The 20,943-nt window shown below is 40.5% G+C and overlaps 1 protein-coding gene across 2 annotated transcripts in view; it reads right to left on the bottom strand.

Annotated features, from left to right (window-relative positions):
* The window catches only part of slit1a (slit homolog 1a (Drosophila)), a 109,036-nt gene that overhangs the window by 20,811 nt on the left and 67,282 nt on the right, over nt 1-20,943 (bottom strand). Inside the window, exons 14-26 of one of the 2 annotated variants that reach the window (XM_067421783.1) lie at nt 20,551-20,714; nt 20,036-20,059; nt 17,641-17,785; nt 17,481-17,555; nt 16,875-17,018; nt 15,132-15,275; nt 13,195-13,361; nt 12,970-13,102; nt 10,162-10,230; nt 9,929-10,000; nt 6,122-6,193; nt 2,691-2,762; nt 702-865 (exon numbers count right to left, since the gene is read on the bottom strand). In XM_067421783.1, coding sequence (XP_067277884.1) covers nt 702-865; nt 2,691-2,762; nt 6,122-6,193; nt 9,929-10,000; nt 10,162-10,230; nt 12,970-13,102; nt 13,195-13,361; nt 15,132-15,275; nt 16,875-17,018; nt 17,481-17,555; nt 17,641-17,785; nt 20,036-20,059; nt 20,551-20,714 — 1,445 coding nt within the window. The remainder of the gene's footprint in view (nt 1-701; nt 866-2,690; nt 2,763-6,121; nt 6,194-9,928; nt 10,001-10,161; nt 10,231-12,969; nt 13,103-13,194; nt 13,362-15,131; nt 15,276-16,874; nt 17,019-17,480; nt 17,556-17,640; nt 17,786-20,035; nt 20,060-20,550; nt 20,715-20,943) is intronic. The other variant, XM_067421784.1, reaches the window with a different exon arrangement.

The following is a 20,943-nucleotide window of genomic DNA, read 5'->3' as shown; positions in this document are numbered from 1 at the left end:
TTGTCATCTCTTCCTAAAGAATAAACATTAATTAATATCTCTTAAGGTATGTTGAGGATAAATTACAACTTACTGAAATGTATAATATACTGTATGTCGTGTAATCACTCAATTGTTGTTTCAACCGTGGAAAGGCAAAACAGCCGAAAACAATGTCCTGTAGCATCACATTTACCTCAGAAGTCCTTCAGTGTCCACAGCTGTGAGTTCACTAATCACACTAATCAACTCTTTCACTAAACAAATGACCTATATTCTACATACTATATATATATATATATATATATATATATATATATATATATATATATATATATATATATATATATATATATATATATAAAGGTTAATATAACATTTAACATTTTAATTTAGTATAAGTTGACATCAAAAAGAGCAATAGAAGCAACGAAACAAACAAGGCCAACAGCCTGGAAGTGCTGTAAGAAGTCTCAGTTAATCGAGCACAGTACACAAACTATCTTTATATATATACAAACAAACAAACATAGTATCTGGATAGTTCAGTGCTAGTCTTTATTGGTCAGGTGCAGGTGGAAAAGACGTGTCTTAAGATGTTCTTTGAAAATGGCTACAGACTCGGCTGCACGAATTGAGATAGGATTAAAACAACCCAATTGCTGGGTTCAAACCATCCAACTGCTGGGTTAGCTCATTTTCGGATCCTTCACTGATCTTACCGTGACACTCAAACCTCTTGGCCGGCGTGGTCAGCAGCAGTTTTCCCTCCATGCCGTTCGGCCCAACACAGCGTGCGATGCCAGGCTCCTTATATCCGGTCTTCACCCAGTCGGAGAGCCAGCGGAGCCGGCAGTCGCAGTACAGAGGGTTCGCCCCGATGGCCCTGAGGACAATCGCAGCATTAACCCAATGCCAGATGAGATGCATGTGAAGGCATAAACGAGCAAAACCCCTCTTATCATTATTCAATCATTTTTATTAGTGTTACCTGTCACCTGACTTTCTGAGCATATTCATGAAAATGCACTGAACTTTGATGGTCGTTTCCAGGAGTAAAAACTCCTAAGGGAAATTCATTTTTAAAGATATACTTTTAAAGACAGCCCTTCTGTGAGGATGTTAATAGATGGCATCTGTTGAATCTGCCAGTCCTCATGACTTTATATTTGTGGTGGAAAAACTACATTACCCATGATGCAGTGCAGAAAACTCCACCAATTAGAGACTCAATCAAATGAGGAGAGACTGGCATATTCTGCACTGCAAAAAATGCTTTTCTTACTTAGTATTTTTGTCTTGTTTCTAGTCTAAATGAAATAAATATAAATCTTACATTAAGAAACATTTACTAGACAAGTACAAATTATTGTCTTGTTTTAAGATTTTCTCACCCCATTGGCAGATTATTTATCTTATTTTAAGCAAAAACTCTTCATTTTGAGTTATTTTTCCCCAAAACAAGACAATTACTTTTGCTTGTCTAGTAAATGTTTCTTGTTTTAGGAATTTTTAGATGTTTGGACTAGAAACAAGACAAAAATATTGAGTAAGAAAAGCATTTTTTAATATTTTTTTTGCAGTGTGTGTTGGATTTCTGTAATACTTTGGCTATGATGTTCACACTTCAACATTTTATCAAAATCTTATCTCCACATGCTTATTTGGTATTTAATCAAACAGTCTGGCTGGAATATTTCATCTTCAAAAACCCCAATATGTCTCCTCTGAACAGGTGAACTGTTGAATGTAAGTTTCATAGAGGGTGTTATGCTGTATTTCCACATCTTCACTGCTAGATGGCGCTGCAGGCGTGCTAAACATGAAGCTGCTGCAATGGCCAAACAAAGCGGCTGAAATCTATTCAACTCCTCTACATGAAGAAAGAGGGACAGGGATTGTTTTATCATGAATAATATCGTGTCAGAATATTAAAAAAATATTAATTTGTGATCCACTATATTTTATAATTCTGATATTTCAGTTTTAAAGCAACATAAATGTTATTTATGGGTTTGGATTCAGTTATCTCATTACACATTAGACTAACGAATCTATTTACCACTGCCAACAATCGGCCGCACCAATCAGAAACCAGGATGGTCAGTGAAATCCTTAAATTATGTGTGTATCAGGTGTGTGTGTATCCACTCCCTCCTCCAATAAGAGCTGTTTTATAACAGGCAGCTCGTGGGCAGATGGACATGTAAGGTTAAACTCGTTCTCTCGGGGTCACACAGTCATATGTGAACGTGTTTAACGGATCTGAACCCTGAGAAGACTCAGATCTGAGTGTGTTTAAAGTGCAGCAACTCGGGTTCTGTTCACTTTAAAGCCAATGTGTTTATCAGTGTTACTCAAACGTGTCATGTGACACAGGTCTGTGTATGTGTGTGTGTGTGTGTGTGTGTGTGTGAGAGTGTGTACTTGTTTATATTACATTGTAATATAAACCTGAGATCTCCAGCCAGCGGTCCCCACAATGTAAATGGATTCATATACATACTAAATTATGTTTTTTTGAAACAAATGCTAAATGTTTCCTGTCATGGGTTTAGGGGCAGGGGGCAGTGTGTGTGTGTGTGTGTGTGTGTGTGTGTGTGTGTGTGTGTGTGTGTGTGTGTGTGTGTGTGTGTGTGTGTGTGTGTGTGTGTGTGTGTGTGTGTGTGTGTGTGTGTGTGTGTGTGTGTCTGTGTGTCTCCTTCACTCACAGATGTGACAGTGATGCAGCATCGCTGAAGATCCCATCAGGCAGCTCTGAGACATCATTGCCATGCAAAGACCTGAGAACAACCCAAGAGAGAGACAACCGTAAACTTAACGCTCAAAATACTTCATTTGTTTGAGTCGAGTCAACTCAAACTAAACTAATTAGCTCAATCAAATGAACTTTTATGAGTATTTATAACTTTCTTTTTGTTTTGAGTTCTCAGAACGGTTTCATTGTTTCTTTTCATTTAGACAAACTTGGCTGAGAATTCTATTGCACAGAATGTTTCGCCATGACACTCGAAAAGGAGAATAAAGGCTCATATTAGGTAATATACAGCAATCAGGCATAACATTATGACCTAATATTGTGTTGGTCCCTGTTTTGCTGCCTAAACAGCCCTGACCCATTGAGGCATGGACTCCACTAGACCCCTGAAGGTGTGCTGTGGTATCTGTCATCAATATGTTAGCAGCAGATCCTTTAAGTCCTGTAAGTTGTGAGGTGGTGCCTCCATGAATCGGACTTGTTTGTTCGGCTCATCCCACAGATGCTCGATTGGATTGAGATCTGGGGAATCTGGAGGCCGAGTCGACGCCTCAAACTGGTTGTTGTGCTCCTCAAACCATTCCTGAAGCATTTGTGCTTTGTGTCAGGAGCATTATCCTGCTGGAAGAGCCACAGCCACCAGAATACCGTTTCCATCAAAGGCTGAACATGGTCTCAGCAATGCTTAGGTAGGTGGAGCGTGTCAAAGTAACATCCACATGGATGGAGGACCCAAGGTTTCCCAGCAGAACATTGGCCAAAGCATCACACTGCCTCCGCCGGCTCGCCTTCTTCCCATAGTGCATCCTGGGGCCATGTGTTCCCCAGGTAAGCCACACACACACACACACACCCGGCCATCCACGTGATGTAAAAGAACACGTGATTCCTCAGACCAGGCCACCTTCTTCCATTGCTCCGTGGTCCAGTTCTGATGCTCACGATCCACTGTTGGTGCTTTCGGCGGGGTCAGGGGTCAGAGGTCACCCTGATTGGTCAGCGGCTATGCCGCCCGATACGCAACAAACTGGGATATTCTGACAGCTTTCTATCAGAACCAGCATTAACTTCTGGAGCAGTTTGAGCTCCAGTAGCTCGTCTGTTTGATCGGACCCCACGGGCCAGCCTTCGCTCCCCACGGTCATCAATGAGCCTTGGCCGCCCATGACCCTGTGGCCGGTTCTCCACTGGTCCTTCCTTGGAGCACTTTTGATAGATACTGACCACTGCAGACCGGGAACAGCCCACAAGAGCTGCAGTTTTGGAGATGCTCTGACCCAGTCGTCTAGCCGTCACAATCTGGCCAAACTCGCTCTAATCCTTACGCTTGCCCATTTCTCCTGCTTCACACACATCAACTCTGAGGACTAAATGTTCACTTGCTGCCTAATATATCCCACCCACTAACAGGAGCCGTGATGAAAAGATCATCAGTGTTATTCACTTCACCTGTCATAATGTTATACCTGATCGTTGTACATATATAAAAATATATATTTCCTGTAGCTCAACTAGTAGAGCATGACGGTAGCAACGCCAAGGTCATGGGTTCGATTCCCAGGGAAAGCAAGAAATGACAATAATGTAAAAATGTGTACCTTAAATGCAATGTAAGTCGCTTTGGAAAAAAGCGTCTGCCAAATGCATAAATGTAATGTAAATATAAAATCTGCCAGCTCTGCTTACTTAAACTTTATGATTTTTTTTTAGTTTTGCCAACTTATTCAGTTTTAAAGTGAAAACATCAGCCACGTTACACTGAAATCACTTCTCTGGACTGTTTAATACCATGAAGAAAACGCTTTAGAAAGGACTTCTCTCTCGTTCTCATACTGTACATCACAGCGAGACTTGCTGGAAACCTGCCTAATGCTGGAGGTTTGGCTGATCTATTTCCATGCCGTCGGTTTGCCAGCGGAGCTCCTGAGGAATTTAAGGAAGCTGGTTTTGGTTTTGTGTTAGGGAGCGATCCCCAGTTTCCCTGCCTCATGATTAGGTGACGAGACGGCTGTAAAGCAGCGAGCATCTGAACATGTCCTCTCAGCCAATCACAGCGTATCTGATCAACATACAGCTGATTCTGGACCGATTGTTTCATCACACATCACTTGTCATGTGTGGTTTGGCATGAAAAAGACATGATTAATCACGTGTTTCTTTGTCGAGGCTTCAGTTCTGAGCATTTCCATGACAAAGGACAGACTGGAAGAGTTAGATTGATTTTTGATCATGTGTGCGTGCAGAATTTCAGACCTGATTTGAGATATTCGATATCTGATATTTGAGAAACTTTCGTGGCTAAAGGGCATACGACCGTCCAGATGTGATGCACTCCAATCAAAACTAAGGGTGAGAATGATCAGTATTTTTGATTCTGTAAAGCCTTTAATTATAAAGACATTATAAACATATTTTTAATGCACCAGTTATGATACACGTTTAATAAGTATAATGTATTAAACACAACAATCAACTAATTTGAGATGCAACAAGGAATCTGTCAATATAATAAAACATTTGAACTTTGGTTACAATTATTAATGAAAAGATATAATGCATTAAAATGTACATTATGAATATCTTTATAATGTATTATACGTAAGTGTTACCTATTATTCTCTAAACATGACTTCTGTAAAATGGGAGGTTATGAATAATTATGTCCAAAAAATGAATTTACCTACTATGCTTTTCTTTCACACATATTGGCGGTCATTAGTTTTATGTGGTGAATAAGTCAGCTATATTTCTATAGTGCTTCAAAGTAATAAACAGGAAAATAACTTGATTATTTTGATAATTTGATATCAGAATTATTTTGACCATGATGCAAACTTCATGAAATATAAGACAAATTCTGCTGTAATGCAGCTCTACTGGAGACAATAGTGTCCTTATTCAGTATGTTTTGAGTTATTTCTGAGTTAACTTTCAGTAGTTATTTGAGTCAGTCCAAAGTTGATTCAGTTCAGTTTAATGTTGATTCAGTTCAGTTCAATGTTGATTCAGTTCAGTTTTATGTTGATTCAGTTCAATTCAATGTTGATTCAGTTCAGTTTAATGTTGATTCAGTTCAGTTCAATGTTGATTCAGTTCAGTTTAATGTTGATTCAGTTCAGTTCAATGTTGATTCAGTTCAGTTCAGTGTTGATTCAGTTCAGTTTAATTTTAATTCAGTTCAGTTTAATGTTAATTTAGGTCAGACAGTTTAAAGTTAATTCAGTTCAGTTTAAAGTTAATTCAGTTCAGTTTAATGCTGATTCAGTTCAGTTGAATTTTGTTTCAGTTCAGTTTAATGTTAATTCTTTTCCGTTAAATATTGATTCAGTTTAGTTAAATATTATTTCATTTCAGTTTAAAGAAGAGTAAAGAAGAGATACGTACAGCAGGCGGAGAGATCGGAGACCCCCGAAGGCGAGAGACGGGATACAACGAAGAGCGTTATAGCTCAGGATCCTGCAGGACAAAATCACACCAATGAGAGTTACTTTAACAGCAGATTCATGCGGTCAAAGATTCATGCGGTCAGAGATTCATGTGGTCAGAGATTCACGTGGTCAGAGATTCACGTGGTCAGAGATTGGTCAAAGATTCATGCGGTCAGAGATTACTGTGGTCAGAGATTGGTCAGAGATTACTGCGGTCAGAGATTGGTCAGAGATAACTGTGGTCAGAGATTACTGCGGTCAGAGATTGGTCAGAGATAACTGTGGTCAGAGATTGGTCAGAGATTGGTCAGAGATTACTGCGGTCAGAGATTGGTCAGAGATTACTGTGGTCAGAGATTGGTCAGAGACTGGTCGGAGATTCATGCGCTCAGAGATTGGTCAGAGATTACTGCGGTCAGAGATTGGTCAAAGATTACTGCGGTCAGAGATTGGTCAGAGATTGGTCAGAGATTACTGCGGTCAGAGATTGGTCAGAGACTGGTCGGAGATTCATGCAGTCAGAGATTGGTCAGAGATTACTGCGGTCAGAGATTGGTCAGAGATTGGTCAGAGATTGGTCAGAGATTACTGTGGTCAGAGATAACTGGTCAGAGATTGGTCAGAGATTACTGCGGTTAGAGATTGGTCTGAGATTGGTCAGAGATTACTGTGGTCAGAGATAACTGTGGTCAGAGATTGGTCAGAGATTAATGCGGTCAGAGGTTGGTCAGAGATTGGTCAGAGATTACTGCGGTCAGAGATGGGTCAGAGATTACTGTGGTCAGAGATTGGTCAGAGATTACTGCGGTCAGAGATTGGTCAGAGATTACTGTGGTCAGAGATTGGTCAGAGATTACTGTGGTCAGAGATTGGTCAGAGATTACTGCGGTCAGAGATTGGTCAGAGATTACTGTGGTCAGAGATTGGTCAGAGATTACTGTGGTCAGAGATTGGTCAGAGATTACTGCGGTCAGAGATAACTGTGGTCAGAGATTGGTCAGAGATTACTGTGGTCAGAGATTGGTCAGAGATTACTGTGGTCAGAGATTGGTCAGAGATTACTGTGGTCAGAGATTGGTCAGAGATTACTGCGGTCAGAGATAACTGTGGTCAGAGATTGGTCAGAGATTACTGCGGTCAGAGATTGGTCAGAGATTACTGCGGTCAGAGATTGGTCAGAGATTACTGCGGTCAGAGATTGGTCAGAAATTACTGCGGTCAGAGATTGGTCAGAGATTACGGCGGTCAGAGATAACTGGTCAGATATTGGTCAGAGATTACTGCGGTCAGAGATTGGTCAGAGATTGGTCAGAGATTACTGTGGTCAGAGATTGGTCAGAGATTGGTCAGAGATTACTGCGGTCAGAGATTGGTCAGAGATTGGTCAGAGATTGATCAGAGATTGGTCAGAGATTGGTCAGAGATTGATCAGAGATTGGTCAGAGATTGGTCAGAGATTGGTCAGAGATTACTGCGGTCAGAGATTGGTCAGATATTGGTCAGAGATTACTGCGGTCAGAGATTGTCAGAGATTGGTCAGAGATTACTGCGGTCAGAGATTGGTCAGAGATTGGTCAGAGATTACTGTGGTCAGAGATTGGTCAGAGATTGGTCAGAGATTGGTCAGAGATTACTGCGGTAAGAGATAACTGTGGTCAGAGATTGGTCAGAGATAACTGCGGTCAGAGATTACTGCGGTCAGAGATTGGTCAGAGATAACTGTGGTCAGAGATTGGTCAGAAATTACTGCAGTCAGAGATTGGTCAGAGATTACTGCGGTCAGAGATTACTGTGGTCAGAGATTGGTCAGAAATTACTGCGGTCACAGATTGGTCAGAAATTACTGCGGTCAGAGATTGGTCAGAGATTACGGCGGTCAGAGATAACTGGTCAGATATTGGTCAGAGATTACTGCGGTCAGAGATTGGTCAGAGATTGGTCAGAGATTACTGCGGTCAGAGATTGGTCAGAGATTGGTCAGAGATTACTGCGGTCAGAGATTGGTCAGAGATTGGTCAGAGATTACTGCGGTCAGAGATTGGTCAGAGATTGGTCAGAGATTGGTCAGAGATTACTGCGGTAAGAGATAACTGTGGTCAGAGATTGGTCAGAGATAACTGCGGTCAGAGATTACTGCGGTCAGAGATTGGTCAGAGATAACTGTGGTCAGAGATTGGTCAGAAATTACTGCGGTCAGAGATTGGTCAGAGATTACTGCGGTCAGAGATTACTGTGGTCAGAGATTGGTCAGAGATATCTGTGGTCAGAGATTGGTCAGAAATTACTGCGGTCAGAGATTGGTCAGAGATTACTGCGGTCAGAGATTGGTCAGAGATTACTGCGGTCAGAGATAACTGGTCAGATATTGGTCAGAGATTACTGCGGTCAGAGATTGGTCAGAGATGACTGTGGTCAGAGATTGGTCAGAAATTACTGCGGTCAGAGATTGGTCAGAGATTACTGCGGTCAGAGATTGGTCAGAGATTACTGCGGTCAGAGATAACTGGTCAGATATTGGTCAGAGATTACTGCGGTCAGAGATTGGTCAGAGATAACTGTGGTCAGAGATTGGTCAGAGATTACTGTGGTCAGAGATAACTGTGGTCAGAGATTGGTCAGAGATCACTGTGGTCAGAGATTGGTCAGAGAGTGGTCAGAGATTACTGCGGTCAGAGATTGGTCAGAGATTACTGCGGTCAGAGATTGGTCAGAGATTTCTGCGGTCTGAGATAACTGTGGTCAGAGATTGGTCAGAGATTACTGTGGTCAGAGATAACTGTGGTCAGAGATTGGTCAGAGATCACTGCGGTCAGAGATTGGTCAGAGAGTGGTCAGAGATTACTGCGGTCAGAGATTGGTCAGAGATTACTGCGGTCAGAGATTGGTCAGAGATTACTGCGGTCAGAGATTGGTCAGAGATTGGTCAGAGAAAACTGTGGTCAGAAATTGTTCAGAGATAACTGAGGTCAGAGATTGGTCAGAGATCACTGCCATCAGAGATTGGTCAGAGATTACTGCGGTCAGAGATTGGTCAGAGATTACTGCGGTCAGAGAATGGTCAGAGATAACTGTGGTCAGAAATTGTTCAGAGATTACTGCGGTCAGAGATTGGTCAGATATTACTGCCATCAGAGATTGGTCAGAGATTACTGCGGTCAGAGATTGGTCAGAGATTGGTCAGAGATTACTGCGGTCAGAGAATGGTCAGAGATTGGTCAGATATTGGTCAGATATTACTGCGGTCAGAGATTGGTCAGAGATTACTGCGGTCAGATATTGGTAAGAGATTGGTCAGACATAACTGAGGTCAGAGATTGGTCAGATATTGGTCAGATATCACTGCGGTCAGAGATTGGTCAGAGATTACTGTGGTCAGAGATTGGTCAGAGATTGGTCAGACATAACTGAGGTCAGAGATTGGTCAGATATTGGTCAGATATCACTGCGGTCAGAGATTGGGCAGATATTACTGCGGTCAGAGATTGGTCAGAGATCACTGTGGTCAGAGATTGGTCAGAGATCACTGTGGTCAGAAATTGGTCAGAGATTACTGTGGTCAGAGATTGGTCAGAGATTACTGCGGTCAGAGGTTGGTCGGAGATTGGTCAGAGATTGTTCAGAGATTACTGCGGTCAGAGATTGTTCAGTGATTGTTCAGAGATTGATCAGAGATTACTGCGGTCAGAGATTGTTCAGAGATTGTTCAGAGATTGGTCAGAGATTTTTCAGAGATTGATCAGAGATTACTGAGGTCAGGACATACAGCGTGGTGAGCTGACTCATGTTGGAGAACGAAGAGTTGGTCAAGGCACTGATCTTGTTGTTACTCAGGTCTCTGAAACAAAAGATCACCAAAGGAGTGGATGAGTGGCACTGAATGTGTGTGTGTGTGTGTGTGTGTGTGTGTGTGTGTGTGTGTGTGTGTGTGTGTGTGTGTGTGTGTGTGTGTGTATGTGTGTGAGAGAGAGAGAGAGTAAGAGAGAGAGAGAGACGTACACTAGCTGCAGGTTTTTGAAGTTGGACAGCTCCTTTGGCACCGCGCTGAACTGGTTCCCGTCCAGGTACCTGCAGACAAAACACACATTTAAATAAACGCAGCATGTATGGAAGCCTCTGCGCAAGAGTAACCATTGGAATTAATCAGCAGATTGACTGAACTGCGTCAGCAAACTTTACCTGACAAGAATCCAATAAGAAGACATGCACATAAACTACAACGGAAATACATTTACTGATTAAATCCCTCAAACCTCATGTGACTGCCTCAACAGAGGCTGTGATTGGATAACTGCACTAACCAGTGGACCAATGACATCGCAGTATCTGAAATGTTGGTTTGGTGGCTCAATTAAACCACATCAGAAAGATGTGGTTTAATTCCTACAGAAGTGTCCAGAAGAAGTGTGTGTGTGTGTGTGTGTGTGTGTGTGTGTGTGTGTGTGTGTGTGTGTGTGTGTGTGTGTGTGTGTGTGTGTGTGTGTGTGTGTGTGTGTGTGTGTGTGTGTGTGTGTTTGTGTGTGTGTGTGTGTGTGTGTGTCTGTCAGCAGCTGGAGCTGAGGGTTAATGATGGGCTGAGAGCGCAGCACACCTGAAACCGGCTCTACGGTCAGTGAGAGCGCCGAGTAAATGACAGGTTTTCACGCCCGGAGGGACGACAGGCATCTGATGTGTGTCACTCCCACTCAAAAACACACTCATTACACACACACAGCTTCACCACAACACTAAAAACAAGGTCCTGCTTAGGTTACGTTATTTTGCTCATTGCTAGCTCATGTCCGCTCAGGTCCATTCAACATTAACTTTTGATTTTAATAATGTATTACTAAATGCTGAAATTAATTTTAACCAAGATTAATAATAAATGCTTAAAGCACTTGTAATTGCTAGTTAAAAATAACAACAATTTTCATCTATATGATTTGATTAAAAAAAATCTTATTTTCATAATGCATTTATTTATTTGCTTAGAATCGGCATAAATCTGTCGAACAAAACAGAAAGTTTAAGTTTGAAATAAATTGGATGATAAATACATAAATCTGTTTATTGTGTATTTAAAACATACTCAGTTAATCGTATATTTCAGAAATCCGACCTGTTTCTGACAAATATGCATCACATTACATTTAACAGTTTATGTTAAAACTATACGCAAATCGAATGGATTGAAGAGTATATGCAACTCAAATAAATTAATCTTAAATATACATTTTGAGTGAATCTCAACAGGAACTGCGGATGAATCTCGTTTTTCCATGTATTATTAATGTTTCATTCCTGATTAAATAAACAAATAAAAATAAGTGACATTTTCTTATTTGCTGGAGTAGCTCCGCCCACTGTAAAATCTCATTGGTTCTCATCTTGATACGTGACATGCTCTGATTGGCTGTGATTTTCTCAGGATTCAAAACGGGGAGGGGCCTATTTATACTTACTCTGATTGGTTTGAACATCTTTTATGTCTTTGATAGAAAATGTGTTCGAAGGTGGTGTAGGACGGAGTATACTTCGATCAGGCATAACATTATGACCTTCCTAATATTGTGTTGGTCCCCCTTTTGCTGCCATTTGTGCTTTGTGTCAGGAGCATTATCCTGCTGGAAGAGCCACAGCCACCAGAATACCGTTTCCATGAAAGGCTGAACATGGTCTCAGCAATGCTTAGGTAGGTGGAGCGTGTCAAAGTAACATCCACATGGATGGAGAACCCAAGGTTTCCCAGCAGAACATTGGCCAAAGCATCACACTGCCTCCGCCGGCTCGCCTTCGTCCCATAGTGCATCCTGGGGCCATGTGTTCCCCAGGTAAGCCACACACACACACCCGGCCATTCACGTGATGTAGAAGAACACGTGATTCCTCAGACCAGGCCACCTTCTTCCATTGCTCCGTGGTCCAGTTCTGATGCTCACGTGCCACTGTTGGTGCTTTCGTCGGGGTCAGGGGTCAGAGGTCACCCTGACTGGTCCATACGCCTCAAACTGAGCTGCTCTGTGTATTCTGACAGCTTTCTATCAGAACCAGCATTAACTTCTGGAGCAGTTTGAGCTCCAGTAGCTCGTCTGTTTGATCGGACCCCACGGGCCAGCCTTCGCTCCCCACGTGCATCAATGAGCCTTGGCCGCCCATGACCCTGTGGCCGGTTCTCCACTGGTCCTTCCTTGGAGCACTTTTGATAGATACTGACCACTGCAGACCGGGAACAGCCCACAAGAGCTGCAGTTTTGGAGATGCTCTGACCCAGTCGTCTAGCCGTCACAATCTGGCCAAACTCGCTCAAATCCTTACACTTGCCCATTTCTCCTGCTTCACACACATCAACTCTGAGGACAAAATATTCACTTGCTGCCTAATATATCCCACCCACTAACAGAAGAGATCATCAGGGTTATTCACTTCACCTGTCATAATGTTAAGCCTGATCGGTGTATGTTGTTCAAATCATTATTTAGCTTGCAATTACATGATGTAGGCTATTGTCTGTATTGTAGTGAAGACAACATTTCCTATAAAAGACGACCGAGCCAATCAGAAAAAGTATGCACTGCAAAAAAGGCTTTTCTTACTTAGTATGTTTGTCTTGTTTCTAGTCAAAATATCAAAAAATTCTTACATTAAGAAACATTTACTAGACAAGTAAAAATTATTGTCTTGTTTTGGGAAGAAATAACTCACAATTAAGATAATTTTTGCTTAAAATAAGCAAAATAATCTGCCAAAGGGGTGAGAAAAATAATCTGTCTTGGTTAGGATGCACAGTGTAATAGGGTTATATGGCTCATTGTGGCGCAGACTCACAGCTCGGTGACGTTTCGAGGGATGCCTTTGGGTAAGATGTGCAGGTGTTTGTTGCTGCAGCGCACCACCGACTCCAAACAGGTGCACTCGCTGGGACACTGGATGGGTGGCATGCAGCTCGCCTCCTCTTGATCTGAGAGGAACATCAGCGTAAAGGGATCATTAGCCCTCTCAGAACACTGGGAATCAGAAATCAGACATGCAGTTTGGTGAGCTAGATCCTACCATCTTCGCAGCGGAAATCTGGAAGGGCGACGTCCTGTAGGGGAATCTCCTTGAGGAAGGCGGGCCTCTGGCAGCGAGGGTTCCCCGTCACGATCTTACGGTTCCTGAGCCAGATGCTCAGCCAGGCCAGATGGCAGTTACAGTTGAACGGGTTAGCCAGCAGGTTTCTGCCACACAAACAGATAATAAAGGGTTAGTTCACCCAAAAAGGAAAATTCTGTCATTAATTTTTCATGTCATTTCTCTGTTCATCTTCACACACAGATGAAGATATTAGTGTTGAAATCTGATGGCTCAGAAAGGCCTTCATTGACACCAATGTCATTTCCTCTCTCAAGACCCATAAAGGCACTAAAGACGTCGTTACAAAGCCCATCTCACTACAGCGGCTCTACAATCATTGATGAAGAGGCCAGAAGAGTTTAACAACTAAATAACGACTTATATAGTGATGGCCGATTAACTATTAACGAATTCAAAATTAATTAAAATTCCATAACCACAATTACATATTACTTAACAATTAGTAAATTGTTAGCTAATGATTAATTAAAGCAGACGACAGGAAGCTGAACACTGCAAAAAATGCTTTTCTTACTTAGTATTTTTGTCTTGTTTCTAGTCAAAATATAAACAAATTCTTACATTAAGAAACATTTACTAGACAAGTAAAAATGATTGTCTTGTTTTGGGGAAAAAATAACTCAAAATGAAGAGAGTTTTTGCTTAAAATAAGATAAATGATTTGCCAAGGAAGTAGGAAAAATAATCTTAATTCAAACAGAAAACTTTTACCTTAACTCTTAAAAACTCTCTTAATTTTGAGTTATTTTTTCCCAAAACAAGACTATAATTTGTACTTGTCTAGTAAATGTTTCTTAATGTAAGAATTGTTTGATATTTGGACTAGAAACAAGACAAAAATACTAAGTAAGAAAAGCATTTTTTTTTTTTTGCAGTGAAATACGTGGCTTTGACCCGTTGTGGTAATTAACACGTTCATTTACATTATTAGTTAATATAATATGTTATTAAGGAATTAATACATTCTGAAACATTTAACTAATAACAATTTAATGATTACCTGATCTATTAATGATGATGAATGTTCATTAGTTGCTGATGCAGTAATCATTAATAAATGTGTTAGTTCTTCATGAGTCATACATTAACTCATGATTATCTGTGCATTAGTTAAGCATGAGTTAATCATATTAGTGCACCAGTGTTGTAAAGGGTTACCAAACTCTATTTCTTGGTTACGTGAACGTTAAAGGAACATTCCATTTTGCAAACATTATGGAAACGTTATTTTTGAATAATCTCTCAATGTTCCGAAATAAGTAGAAACATTTAAAAGTGTCTAACTAAAACATTTAAGAATTTTTTTTACCTAAAGGATGTTTTCGTGCTAACATTTGGAGAGCATTCTTAAAGGCCAGATGACTTTTAACTAATGTTCTATTAATATGTTAAAAAACTTTATTTCTGAACGTTCAAAACATCACGTTTTTTAAATGTTTTATAATGTTTTTTTGAACGTTAAAGAAACATTCCGTTTTGCAAACAGTATGGTAACATTACTTTTGAATAATCTCTCAACGTTCCGAAATAAGTAAAAACATTTAAAAGTGTTAAAAAACGGAAAGAAAACGAAAAAAACGTTATATAAATTATGTTTTTGTGCTAACGTTTTGAGAACATTATGAAAGGCCAGATGACTTTGAACAAACGCTCTATTAATGTTCCTGGAAGAACGTTTGTTTATAACTTTGCCAGAATGTTCTCTGTTAGCCGGGCCCAGCTCAAGTGCATGATTACAGGAAACATCTGTCTCTAGCAGCACATGCTCTTCTCTTCTCTGGGCTTCTGCCAGTGTTGGGTCAGATAAAGCATTGTTTAAAATATAACACATAAAGCATGGGTTTGGCTCGTACAGGGTGGAGAGACTCTGCAGCGTGTCGAAGGCTCCGGGCGTTATGGTGCTCAGCGTGTTGTCGTACAGGGACAGAAGACGGACGTTGTGCAAGCCTGTAAAGCTGTTGTTGTGAATGCAGCTGATGCGATTGTTCCGCAGCATTCTAGAAAACAAACAGAGCATGCGCATGAATTCAGATGAAGAACATGATACATTATGGCCGCATTTACACTGCAGGTCTTTATTCACAATTCCGATTGGGTGACTATATACGATTTTTTTAAAAACCAAGCCGTATCCGATATTTGCATTTACACTGTACACTGGCGAAACAGCCCCATACATTCTTAACCGGAAAAGAAAGTAAAACGGCATGATATGCAATGGACGCAGACAAAGTTTATATTCAATGTTTTGCTTTCCGCACTTTTCCACATATCTTTAAAGGTCAGCAAAACATTTTTCTCGCAAGGCAGAGAAAAAGTAGCCTGATGTGGTCATCCTCAGCTCTAGTCAGAATATGAGTCTGATTCTGCTCCATTGGGCTGTGATTATGGGGCGTGTTTCAACTGAACCCGGAAAGACCTCAATTCAACTGGACAGACCTACAACCAATCAGAGCGACGCATAACATTAGTTGTCAAATGTCAACAGAACTCAACTGCACTGTGTTGCAAGTCTGCATTTTTTTCCCCCACGGTCTGTTTCTCATGTCTGCGGGTTGAAGCGACCTCAATTATGTGATATATAGACCCAGGAATGGCCATTTTAACAGGCAACCCTGCCAAAATAACACACATTTTTCCCCCCAAACACCATTTTTTCCCCAGAGAACATTTCTCCATTTAGGATTTGAACAAATTCAACCAAGCGCCTTTGATGATGTGGATGATTACGTTACTGTTGATCATCTGTCTGTCATCGTCTAAAGCCCGCCCTGATGATTTCATTGGTCTGAACAGTTTCTGTTCTGGCATAATTATTCCTCTATGGATCAAGTCCAGATGGAACTGCCCGAGCTCAAATGAGTTTGGCTGGCATCCAGGCTAGAGAAAAATAGGAGAGCCCTTAATCGCAGTTCATGTCACGTAATTTGCCACAGTCTCTTTCTTAATGACGTACGACTCACATTTACTGGGAAATATCAGATTTGGCCGGTTACATGGCAGATGCAAATGCACGCATCCGAATCATATTTATTACCACATATGAGTGAGGCCTGAATCTGATCTGAGGATATCGGAATTTATGCGTTTTTTTTCCTGCTTACAAGTATATATGTCATATATAAAAGCTCTGGCGTAGTTCTACCTGGAAGACTCCTATGTCACATCATTCATTAATTATCTATCTAGCCAATCATTATTCGTCATCAGTAGTACATAAGTTCTGTTCCCACCCATTACTACGTTTGCAGATACTGACGCCGCCATTTAACCCCATCCTCCCCACCACCAGCAGGTCCATACATCGGGGGTAGGCTCCGCTCCTGCCTTCATCTTCAGACAGGAACTGCAAGCATCCGTACCCTCCGGATTCGGACTATGGACGGGGCCTACGCCAAAGAACTGTATAGTTTCATCTATGATTCTCATTGTAAAGAACTGTAATTAAATCTTATTCAAATGTTATTCTCACCTCCTGAGTCTTTTGGGTTGAACTGATCTGTGCCACATGAGAGGGAATCGGAATTGGGTCACTTGAACCATGCAGTGTAAATGGGGCCTATGATTGGTTTCTGACTGAAATTGCGTAAACTCACAGCATCCGCAGGCCATCCAGACCCCTGAACATCCCGCTGTGTGCAGAGTCCAGCTGGTTTGCCGTCAGGTGCAGCTCATTGACCGAAGATGCCCCTTCAAATGCCCCATCCTCGATCTCAGAGATCTTATTGTTGCTCAGGTTTCTGCAGGTCAAAGGGCAAAGTTAGTACACTACAAAAATGCTCTTCTTACTTAGAAATTATATCTGGGGGGTTTTCTAAATATCGAACTATTCTTAAATCAAGATACATTTACAATATAAGTAAAAAGACATAATATATTTTTGCTTGTTTCGTTTTTGTTTTTGAAATTGTATTGAAATATTGTTTCTTGTTTCCATGCCAATCAGAAATAAGATTATTTTTCTCACCCCATTGGCAGATCATTTAGCTTGTTTTAAGCAAAAACTCACTTCATTTTGATATTTTTCTTCAGAAAACAAGAAAAAAATATGTATTTTTACTTATCTAGTAAATTAATCTTGATTTAGGAATTTTTAGATATTTGGACTGGAAACAAGACAAAAAATACTAAATAAAAAGAGCATTTTTGCAGTGTAAAGAATCTGAACTGGTCGCACGGACAGACGGGACAGCAAGACTTACATTTTTTTCAGGTGTGAAAGCGTCTTGAAAACGCCTGTGGCTTCTATTGTTGTGATCTCATTATTGTTGAGACGGCTTGGGAAAAAACATATGGCAAAACAAGATTAAACCAAAGAGACTTCTGGAGAATTATCCGACATATTGGCTGATGCTGTCTTACAGTTCAGTGGTGGATGTTGGGATGTGTTCAGGGATGCGGTTCAGTTTCAGATTGGAGCAATCCACGACATTAGACTCACAGCGGCATTTGGCTGGACAGACTGGGTCATTATTACAGTCATTGTTCAGCCGGGTGTCCTCAGTTCCTACAAGAAGAAAAAAAAAGCAGAATTTTCTCTCAACATTGTGGACAACTGTTCTTCCAGGAATGTTAATAGAACGTTTGTTGACAGTTATCTGATCTGTAATAACTTTCTCAATAATGTTATTAACTACTAGTTTCAGAACGTTCAGAGAACATTCAAAAGTGACGTTCTCATAATGTTTAAAGAATAATAAAATAGAGAAAACATTCTTCTAAAGCTTACATAACCAAGAACTCTTTTTAATTTATTTAATTTATATTCAAAAAACTGGACGTTCCGAGAACATTAAAAAATAATGTTTTGGGAACGTTGGCAAAATGTATTTTGGGTTCAAGCAAATTGAACAGATGTTGAAAAGGCAGAATGCTTTAACAAAAGAAAGTGTTTACATGTGCCGAAGCACAAGGCTGTTATCTAACTGGTGTTCAATAATTAACACACATACACACACACACACACACACACACACACACACACACACACACACACACACACACACACAAACACACACACACACACACACACACACACACACACACACACAGCCCCTGCCCCTAACCTACCATCACAGGAAACATTCTGCATTTTTACATTTTCAAAAAACATAATTTAATGTTTATAAATCTATTTACATTGTAGGGATCGCTGGCTGGTGATTTCAGATTTACATTACATCATATTACACAATGTAATATAAATAAGTACACAGACACACACAATCCAGGGCATGGCGAATGATGATTACAATATCCTCTAAAATTAGTGATCATAAGCTAATCATCATCTTCTATATGGAACTGAATGGCTTCTATCAGCCGCTTCAGATGGAAACTTTTAGGGGTTCCATCATGGGATCATTTTATTTGATTTAGTTTTAGTTCACTTTTTTAAATAATTGTTTGTATCCCTTTTAATTAAATGTTAAACAGCTCATAAACAGTTTATCAATAAAAATAATTTAAATAACCTGTTAAATGTAAAAGTATTATGGAATGATTTAAGACATTTCTCCTTATATAGAACCATTTTTGCATACATTTTCAAGCAAATAATGTTTTCACTGTTATACGGTAGGGGGCACTATAACCCATCTCCTGAAAGAGTACAGAACTCCTGATCAAAACATAGGCAAAGAAGCAGCAGAAAAAACTTGTTTACGCATGTTTTAGCATGTAAAGAGGCAGAGAAATAGTTAAAAAGGTTGGTGGGGAAAGAGTTAAAAATGCAAGTGGGAGTTAGATTTAAAAACGCTGGCAAGAAAAAGAGTTAATAATGCTGGCGATGGAAAGAGTTAAAAATGCTGGCAGGGGAAAGAGTTAAAAACTCTGGCAAGGGAATGAGTTAAAAACACTTGTAGAGAAAGGGTTCAAATGCTGGCAGGGGAAGAGTTAAAAATGCGGGCCAGGGAAAGACTTAAAAACGCTGGCGGGGGAAAGAGTTAAAAACTCTGGTGAGGGAAAGAGTTAAAAACGCAGGTGGGGAAATATTTAAAAACGCTGGCAGGGGAAAGATTTAAAAACACTGGCGATGGAAAGACTTAAAAACGCTGGCGGGGGAAAGAGTTAAAACCACTGGCTGGGGAAAGAGTTAAAAACACTGGAGGGGAAAGAGTTAAAAACGCTGGCTGGGAAAAGAGTTAAAAACACTGGCGGGGGAAATAGTTAAAAACACTGGCGGGGAAAGAGTTAAAACCACTGGCTGGGGAAAGTGTTAAAATCACTGGTGGGGAAAGAGTTAAAAACACTGGTGGGGAAAGAGTTAAAAACACTGGCGGGAAAACGAATTAAAAACACTGGTGGGGAAAGAGTTAAAACACTGGTGGGGAAAGAGTTAAAAACACTGTTGGGGAAAGAGTTAAAAACACTGGTGGGAGAAAGAATTAAAAACACTGGTGGGGAAAGAGTTAAAAACACAGGCAGGGAAAGAGTTAAAAACACTGGCGGGAGAAAGAATTAAAAACACTGGTGGGGAAAGAGTTAAAAACACAGCCAGGGAAAGAGTTAAAAACACTCGTGGGAAATGAGTTAAAAACACAGGCAGGGAAAGAGTTAAAAACACTGGCAGGAGAAAGAATTAAAACACTGGTGGGGAAAGAGTTAAAAACGCTGGCATGTTGAAAGTGAAATTTTGAAAATGTTCTTTGAAAACCCTTTTTTATAGTGCACTGGAAATAAAGTACCTGCGCAAACACAGACTTATAACACAAGCCACAGCTGTGTGTGATGTACAGTGAAGTGGACACACACTCACCCGGGATGACGTACTGCTCTTTGGCTGTGATGGAGACACAAGGGGACACAAATCACCAATCAGCATCTCACAATACCAACACATGACGGGGAAAATGGATCCCAACAGAGACTTATTTTGAAGCATTGTTACTGTATAGGCTCTTTTGTGTAGTATGTCTGTGTACAGCGGTACAGTTCCATTGTGTACAGCATGAAACATTTAAAACTATTTTACTTTGACTGTGTGTTGATCATCAGATCCTCATATGAGAATGATTAATAAATTACACCTTACTATTTATTCACATAGAGAACAGATTATTTACACTGGAGGAATATTTCACTGCTTTACTGGATTTATGAGCAGATTAATGAGCAGAAGAGACTCTTTCAGAAACATTAATCTGTTGCATACTTCCAGTAGTGTATAACACAAATGTACAAACATTTTGAAACATACGATTTCAAGTGCATACGATTTAAGGTTGGTAGCTGTGTTTTTCAAGCTCTTGTGAAGTGTGTGACGATCTTTACCCGAGCAGCGGAACTTCTTGCTCTTGATCTGGCCAATTCGTTTGTTGGCCAGCCGTCGAGGGCTGGTGCATCGGGCTCCGCTCGTCTCAATGGGGTTGGAGCGCAGGTAATCGGCCAGCCACTTCAGATTACAGTCACAGATGAACGGGTTCTGAGCCAAATGACTAAAAAACAACACACATACATTAATTCATTGACATTTATACTACAGGGCATTAAATACTTGAATCTGATTGGCTGATAAATGTTCTGAGGTGTGCAATTATTTTCTGGGAAACACACAGCGAACGTAGTTCCAGGCCGCTCTCTTGATTGCATCACAGTTCCATATCACTTTGCATAGTTAACTAACATTACAGGACTTTAAAAAAAGAAAAAAAGAAGCAACTTAAA

The sequence above is a fragment of the Pseudorasbora parva genome, chromosome 17, assembly GCF_024679245.1.
Source record: "Pseudorasbora parva isolate DD20220531a chromosome 17, ASM2467924v1, whole genome shotgun sequence".
Lineage (NCBI taxonomy): Eukaryota > Metazoa > Chordata > Actinopteri > Cypriniformes > Gobionidae > Pseudorasbora > Pseudorasbora parva.
Note: the sequence above shows the minus strand (reverse complement) of the source record. Positions and strands in the feature narration are given on the sequence as shown.